This window comes from Suillus clintonianus, assembly GCF_016758775.1.
Source record: "Suillus clintonianus strain FC179 chromosome Unknown DEU56scaffold_62, whole genome shotgun sequence".
NCBI lineage: Eukaryota > Fungi > Basidiomycota > Agaricomycetes > Boletales > Suillaceae > Suillus > Suillus clintonianus.
Genome location: NW_024539286.1, coordinates 218395 through 225816, shown reverse-complemented (window position 1 = coordinate 225816; position 7422 = coordinate 218395). Strand labels below are relative to the sequence as shown.

Here is a 7422-nt window from a genome sequence, read left to right as displayed (position 1 = left end):
TATCAAGTACAGTCCTGACCGTTGGTACACGGGCCAAGCTTGAAAAACTGCAGGATAGATTCGATCATTTTCAAGCGTGGAAATGGCAATAGAAATGCGAGAGGATTGCGCAACATGGGTGAAAAGGAACGTGGAGTGAGGTGGGCTTGCAGTAATTACCCACTGAGTCCCACGCCTAGGCGAAAACCTGTGTGATTAATAGAACTACAAGAGGACGCAGAATATCATTTTAGCATCACCTGCCACGCACCTCACGTCTCGCAGCACTGACCAACCCCTCTACCTCCCAAGCCTCATCCGCTTCCTAACAGGCGTATCCGAAGTCATTACCTCCGACGAAACTGAGGCTCACTCGCTCTGTCTCTGATATGGATGGGAACGAAGAGGTAGAGGTTAGAGAGCGGCATGATTGACTATGGAACGGTTTGCGTTGAGGGTGTGGAGTACATGTAGCATATACGTGAGGAAAAGTCAATCTTACTTTCAATTCTCACGTGATCCACTATAGTCTATGATGTTGTTTGTTTATAGCACCTCATCAGAAACGAATCCCATTTCCCATTCGACTAGAACGTAATGCATGGAACAAGCGCGTTCGTGAACGTTTTACTCGAGAACCTGCAGAGCAACGCTCTTAATCGCAATGCCAAGACATCAGTACTGTCGTGCTTTTGTGGACACGCGGGGCTCTGTGCAACATAGCATTGTAAGCTGGTTTATGGACTTCTGGGTCTGTTCATTCCTGACCATCGCTCGCTAGCTCGACTTTGATATCGTAACTGCAGGAAGGAATCCTAGAGGCATACACCGGCGTCGTCACTGGGTTCGCATCTTCCATTCTGACTCATCTTTCCACTCATAAAATCGTCCCTAGCACCTACACTACTCCCTCACATGCACAGCATCCTCGAGCTCGTGGAGCATTGTCCAGCCGACGACGAATGATCCGACTCCACCGTGAAACTCCTTTGGCCCCATCGGCAACCTCACAAACTGTTTCCCCAATGGCCAATGACACCGTGACTTCCTTTGTGTATGTGCTATATTGTTTTCTGATGTTTTTCTGTTGCCTCAATTTCATTCCGTTTCAATCCCGACATTTTTAACGTGTTCCTTGCAGTTATGCGGTGGAGCAGCCACAGGTCCTTGTGCAGGATTCTGTCTCCTGACACTATGTAACATTTTTCCGCTCTGTCTGGACGAAGTGTTGCGGAAAGCAAGTGGCCGCTTTGTGGGACGGTCCTAATGGTATGTCTGATGCCTTCGCGTCCTTCAGCGCTATCTGACTTCGCACGTGAACTCAAACTTATGCGATTCATCAGCAACGTTTTGTGCGGGATATTTTTTGTTTGTATTTGCAATAACAAAGGGGGGATAAAGCTAACTTTTCAGCACCACGCGCAGCACAAAGCGCAACACTTCCTGTTGCGGATTGTGATCCGGAGGCATGTGGAGTGCCATCCAGATGAATGCGGATTGGCCATCCGCATGGGGACCCACATCTACGGATTGTGATCCGGAGGCATGTGGACCGCCATCCAGATGAATGCGGATTGGCCATCCGCATGGACGCACATCTAAATCTCATCTTCCGGACCCCTGGATTAACGCTCTGGTGCGAGAGGGTCGATAGGCGGCCTTCATTCGACCTTGACAGGGTACTTTGATCACGCTAGATAATGTCTTTTCGCGTCTGATCGTTTGCTTCGGAAGGTATATTTGCCGGATCAGTCTTCATCAGCCGAAGGGCAAGGGAGTTCCTCGAAGTCTTTGTACCCAAGGCATCATCTTATCGTACAATGCAGAGAACCTCAAAAGCTCGAAGCATGGCACTCCCGATTCGATGGACCACGTCACGAACGCTTTGATGAGACCACAAACCGACTATTCCGAGACAAGAAGGAGCTACAATTCGTTCCATTCGGCTCTCCGCTTGACAAAGATCTCTCAGCCGGCATCCATGGAGGCCAGCTGCAAAACGTGCTCCTTACGCACTTCTAGACGCGCTACCCCATGATGCCGCCCTCTGTATCTGAGCGTCAGGCTGTATCCGACCCTGTTGTTGCACTCGCATTCGACCATGCTAATATCAAATGGTGGGATGGGACAATGGAAAAACATAAACGGTGCGATGCCTTCCTTCGGGCAGGTAGACTTGGGCCAGCGATCGAATCACACCGATACATAATGGATACGAACCACGAAACTACGAAGGCGAGTAGCCTTGATTGGTCCACTGGCAAGTCTCAGTAGTGTCGCTCGAGCTACGTCTCACCCGCACTTCACCGTCGTGCTCGCCCTGTCGTCGATGCTTTCCTGTCAGTTCGTCTTGCTGTTTTCACTTGCTCTCTTGATGACAACTTTTACCTTCTTCCCCATCAGCATGACCCCGCTGGCACTCCCATCACTGCATCACCGATACCTGGTGCTAACTCTGCTGATAAGACCAACTCCGCTGCGCCTACGAAAGGAAAAGAAAAGAAGTCGCGATCAAAGCCGCCTCCATACCAACCTTTGTTGACATCCGGTCAACTTCAGTGCATAGAGAATCTCAACAAGATACCGCAGTTGAAGAAAGAGCGAGCTTTCTTTGAGGGTGTACGCAATTCTCATGCAATGATAGTATGTCGTGACCCCAAGTTGTTCAAGCATCATTTAGAGGGCGAGGGCGTGTTACGACATTGGGCGGATCACTTCGAGCTGTAGCTTTTATTGTGTTCTCGTTGTATTGGTTACTTATAAGTTACAGGTAGAGGGCATTTACAGAGACAATACTATCGACTTAATATATTTACGCTCGCGATGGTGCGTCACAGCATGCTGTTGTTCGGGAGCTTTTAATTTTATAATTCTTTGTCTTGTGACTTGCGGTTGTCTGGCACTGTCGAATCTCGACAATAAGTCGTCGCATAGCGATCATGAAAGGGCTTTCAGCGTCGGTTTTCTCGCGTCTTTGTTTGCACAGGCTTAAAATCTACGCGACTCACCATCTTTTGGTCTACTTTGGTTCTCCTAGGATCCTGGAATCTTGTTTGACCAACATGCCCGCCATTCGACGCGGGAGTACATACCTCGATGTCTCCACGACAGCACACACGCCTGAGGGGCGTCTGAAACTCGATAAACTTCATGCTGGTCGCAACCTTGCGTACCAGAATGGTGAGTGTCATTTTTACTTTGACCCTGACATGTCGTGAATGTCTGTCATATAGCTGTCTGTACCGCTTTGCTATTCATTTGCGATGAAAATCGCGACCTTGATCCCGCGGATACCTTAAGCGTATCCTTTAATGCTTTCCAGACTACAAGTTCGTCTGTTAATTTCTGTTCTGTGTTCACATCGCCTCATTGTGGTCCAGTGAGAGGTCGGGCAAGCGCTGCTGATATGAAAATGGGCTCTGGCAAGCATCCTCACTTGCGGCGGCTGCTCTCATTCTTTGTAAGATGTCTCCCGGTCGCGTGAGACTTATATTATTACTGAAGACACACGTCCTACTTTCACAGTGGGAGCATGGGCAGATTGACTTGACCTTTGCCCACAATGGCCGTCAGCGGAACGTGGTCCAAGAGATCGATATTCAACCAAGTTTCCGCGAAATGCAAGTGCTCGTATATAGTCAGTCGAAGTTATGCACTCATCAGTCTTCTGCTCTGTCACAGTCATCATTGTCACCTCGTGAAAAATTCAGGGCATATATGTCGCTTGCAACCAACTGGTTGCAAGCGGTGTCCGATCCTTTCCAAATACCTTTTGGAAAGGATCGAACACCGACTGTGCTCGAGGTAGGGCGAACCCACTCGGAGTCTAGAAGCCCGGCTAGAGGACCAGAGAGGGCCAGCGGCCGTCTGCCCTCTCTGTAGCGGAGCAAAGCAGCGCATCTGTGCTTCACGCAAGACGCTGCTGCCTTCCTCTCTGAGCTCACGGGACTGTGTCGTTCTCATCACCGGTACTACAGGCATCGTGGGCGCACACCTTCTGGAATGCTTGCTCAGTGCATCACACATCACTCGTATATTTCTTCTCAACCGTGCTAAGCCCGGAACTCCGACCATGCTAATATCAAATAGAGGGTCAAAACTACCAGGACAACCCCCAGCTATATGTTCTGTCTACGTTCTTTCTGCTCTCTGGCTCCATATAACACTCTTGGTGGAGTACGTTCTGTGGTTCTATCTGCGCGCACCACTGATGTGTGGCCCCATATAGGGGTTTTCTGCTTGGTCTATCATTGATCTGAAAATCCTTGTAATTTGGAATGCGCTCTACATTTGGAAGGCTCCTGCAGTGGTTCTCAAAGGCTAGCGATCGCAATCCGACATCTGAGCCCACAAGGCGGTCATTTACATTCCCATGCTCACAATCTACTCCGGCGGAAGTGTACGCACGTGTGGCCCTTGCTCTCTATCATCACCCGTTGAATAGCCGGACAGAGCAACAAATCACACTGTACCCTCATAGGGATGAGAATAATCTCTGGCGGGTGTTCAATGCGGCGGTAGATGGCTATGAACAGTACGAAATGATCGCTTTGTCTGGCGTAGACTTTAGAATGATGTTTGTTTTTGATTGCTTTGTTGGCGTAGACTTTAGAATGATGTTTGTTTTTATCTATCTTGACCTCTGTGATGAAGTTCTTTGTGTCATTCCCTTCACAAAGCAATTTGCGGGTATAACTCTTTTATTGCCCTTCCTTACTCAATTCACAACCCCATCGAAAACCAAATTCCGGCGTTATTCCACCAAGATGGTGGGCTTATAGATGTTCCATGTGAAAAGCCTGGATTGCGTGTGCGATCGGACTGCACGAGTGCCCTCTTCAATATCTGGTCAACGGGGTGGATATACCGTTCGACGCTCGATGATGTTGAAGGTGTGTGATGCTGCTCGAATGGCCGTCCCTTGGATGTAACACGTTATAGGTTCACCTGCCTTCGCATTTCTTCGACTCCTGAACACCACTCCGAGTGACGTCCATAGCTTTAAGGTATCTTCCTTCATGCGCAATTGGCTTCGGGCACTTGAGGAAGAGAATAGGATTGTTGAGGACAGAGGGATTTCATAGTAAGCTACCCATGATTATTTTTCCAATTTCCGATCAACCGTTTCATAGGGAAGCGGAATTTGCTGCTCATGCAGGCGCACATCCGTTCAGCATAAGCCCCCGTCTCTCTTTGAGCCTGGATACCGCGGAAGGCCTGCCACATGTTCTTGATATATCTTCAACAGCCTGGCAGGCGTCGAATCTACGTCGACCAACCTTGAAGTGGTTTGTGCCGCCGGCTGTAGCACCTCTGATCTTTCTTCACTGCACAGATCGGACATTCATAGAGCATCAAGTACAGTTGCTAGAGGCACCGATGGAATCATTGGCAATATACGGGCTCCCTCAGCACTTGCGGGATTCGCCTACCATTGATCAGGCGTACCACACCCTAGTTCCTGCTTTGTCTTCGGCAGGACTTGTCGGAAGTTCCCCTGCAAGCCAGCTACCATCTTCAAGCATGCAAATACCAGAAGCAAATAGACTGATCTATGACTCTGCTAAACTCGCTCGGTTAGACGCCCTCTTTCAGGAGCTCAAGGCGGGCGACCATCGTATCTTGATATATTTCCAAATGACTCGTATGATGGACCTTATGGAGGAATATCTGGTCTACCGCCAGTACAAGTATTTACGTCTCGATGGCTCATCGAAGTTGGAAGATCGACGAAATATGGCGATGGATTGGCAGACATGGTCAGTGCTCGACTTAGGTTGAATGTACTCGACTCTGATACATGTTCTCTAGCCCGGAGTCCCCGGACATCTTCATATATATCCTAAGCACACGTGCAGGTGGCCTCGGAATCAACTTGACATCAGCAGATACTGTCATCTTCTACGATCACGACTGGAATCCGTCAAACGATGCACAGGCCATGGATCGCACTCATCGTCTTGGACTCTTGGTCAGACGCGCCAAGTGACTGTCTATCGCCTGATCACGAAAGGCACGATCGACGAGCGTATTATTCAGTTAGCTCGTGTCAAGAAAGATGTTAGCTATTTGTATTCCTGTAATGCAGGACGTTCAATCGATGTTTCTCCAGGTGCAAGATATTGTGGTCGGCAACAAAAACTTCACATACGTCACGAAACCCACCGAAATTGTTCAGCTTCATTCCCACAATCTGCTCCTGGTTCATCTGCTGGGGATTTTGGGGTTGGAACGTCAACTCCAGTGCGATTGAGGACCTTGTTTGGATCGCACAGTCTCCACCGCCGCTCGACCACTGCGGCCTCAGTTTCATCATCTCCAGGTAGCTAGGAGGGAGGATTTACTCCACGGACTGTGCGCATGCGCCGCAACCCTTTTTTGTCACGACTCACCCCCATGACACCGGATACTGGCCTGCAGAGTTCATGATCATCAACCCCATACCGGATTGCCATTGACTGACTTCAATTATTGTACAACTATTCTTCGCCGCACATCTTATCATACCAGCGTCAATTCATACACTCCCTTTTATTTCATTCTTATTCATTGTCTCATGTCGCTGTGGTCGTCATGTACCACGACATACATAAGAATACATTGATCACAAAGGCGTTGACTCGTCAAGTGCACGTGATCAGACCAGCTCAGTCACGTGTGGACGGGCCGGCGCGCCCTGTTGGCTTCGTTTACTTGTGGTCCTTTCATCATCTCTCCATGAATATCTCTTAATCCATGGATTTAAACAGCTCCCCTCGTAAACAGACTCCATTAGCACGTGGGGACGAGACACCTCGTAAACTTTCTACTCCATCTCTAACCAGACGTGTCTTCTGTTGCGGGGTTGTGGTTGAGGGATGTTATAGTGGCAGGAGGTTGCCCGAAGGTGAGCGGTGGTGATGAAGCCTGAAGATTACAATTTGATTTGTACAGACGTCCAAGAGCTAGTTCTATAGGAGACCCCTGGTTGAGTCAGAATGATAGCCACATTCTGCCTTCCGCAACAGACACATCGTTCTCAGAACACAACCAGCCAGTGAGTAGTACCTGCTAACATTTGTCTGCAAAGGCGAGACGCTTCGCTTGCTCACACTCAGATTTGGTCGTTCTCCTTCGTGTCTTAGGATGGATTGCAACGTAAACGCGCGCTTACAGATTCAACGGGGAGCTTCCTGAAAGCTTATCGAGTCTTTCAAGCGAGGCTGGATGGCGCATGAAGAGTGTGCTAAAGTAGTACCTGAGACTTGGGTGGATGGGGTTGAGACGGAGATGTTCATGGAGAAAAAGGGTATTTGGTGTGGATGCGATCGTGAGAGATCGGTGGAATCTGGTATGTTCCAACATACACCTCACACGTTTAGCTAACCTTCGCGTATAGAAATGTGCTGTTTGTTCAAAGGCACGACAGAAGGCCCCTGGTGCACCCATCCAGTGCACTAAAGG

The 7422-nt window shown here is 49.0% G+C and overlaps 2 protein-coding genes across 2 annotated transcripts; both read left to right on the top strand.

Annotated features, from left to right (window-relative positions):
• Positions 1-2529: 2529 nt before the first annotated feature.
• Positions 2530-2706, top strand: DEU56DRAFT_741225 (uncharacterized protein; the record flags this gene model as incomplete). Its single annotated transcript, XM_041348863.1, has 1 exon — positions 2530-2706. A coding segment is annotated over one exon (177 nt), but the record flags the coding sequence as incomplete, so codon positions are not given.
• Positions 2707-3019: 313 nt separating this feature from the next.
• Positions 3020-4303, top strand: DEU56DRAFT_956409 (uncharacterized protein; the record flags this gene model as incomplete). Its single annotated transcript, XM_041359240.1, has 7 exons — positions 3020-3159; positions 3213-3308; positions 3360-3439; positions 3505-3603; positions 3661-3783; positions 4069-4155; positions 4208-4303. Exons 1-7 carry the CDS (start codon positions 3042-3044, stop codon positions 4301-4303), a joined length of 699 nt encoding a protein of 232 aa, XP_041206068.1. The 5' UTR covers positions 3020-3041.
• Positions 4304-7422: the final 3119 nt, after the last annotated feature.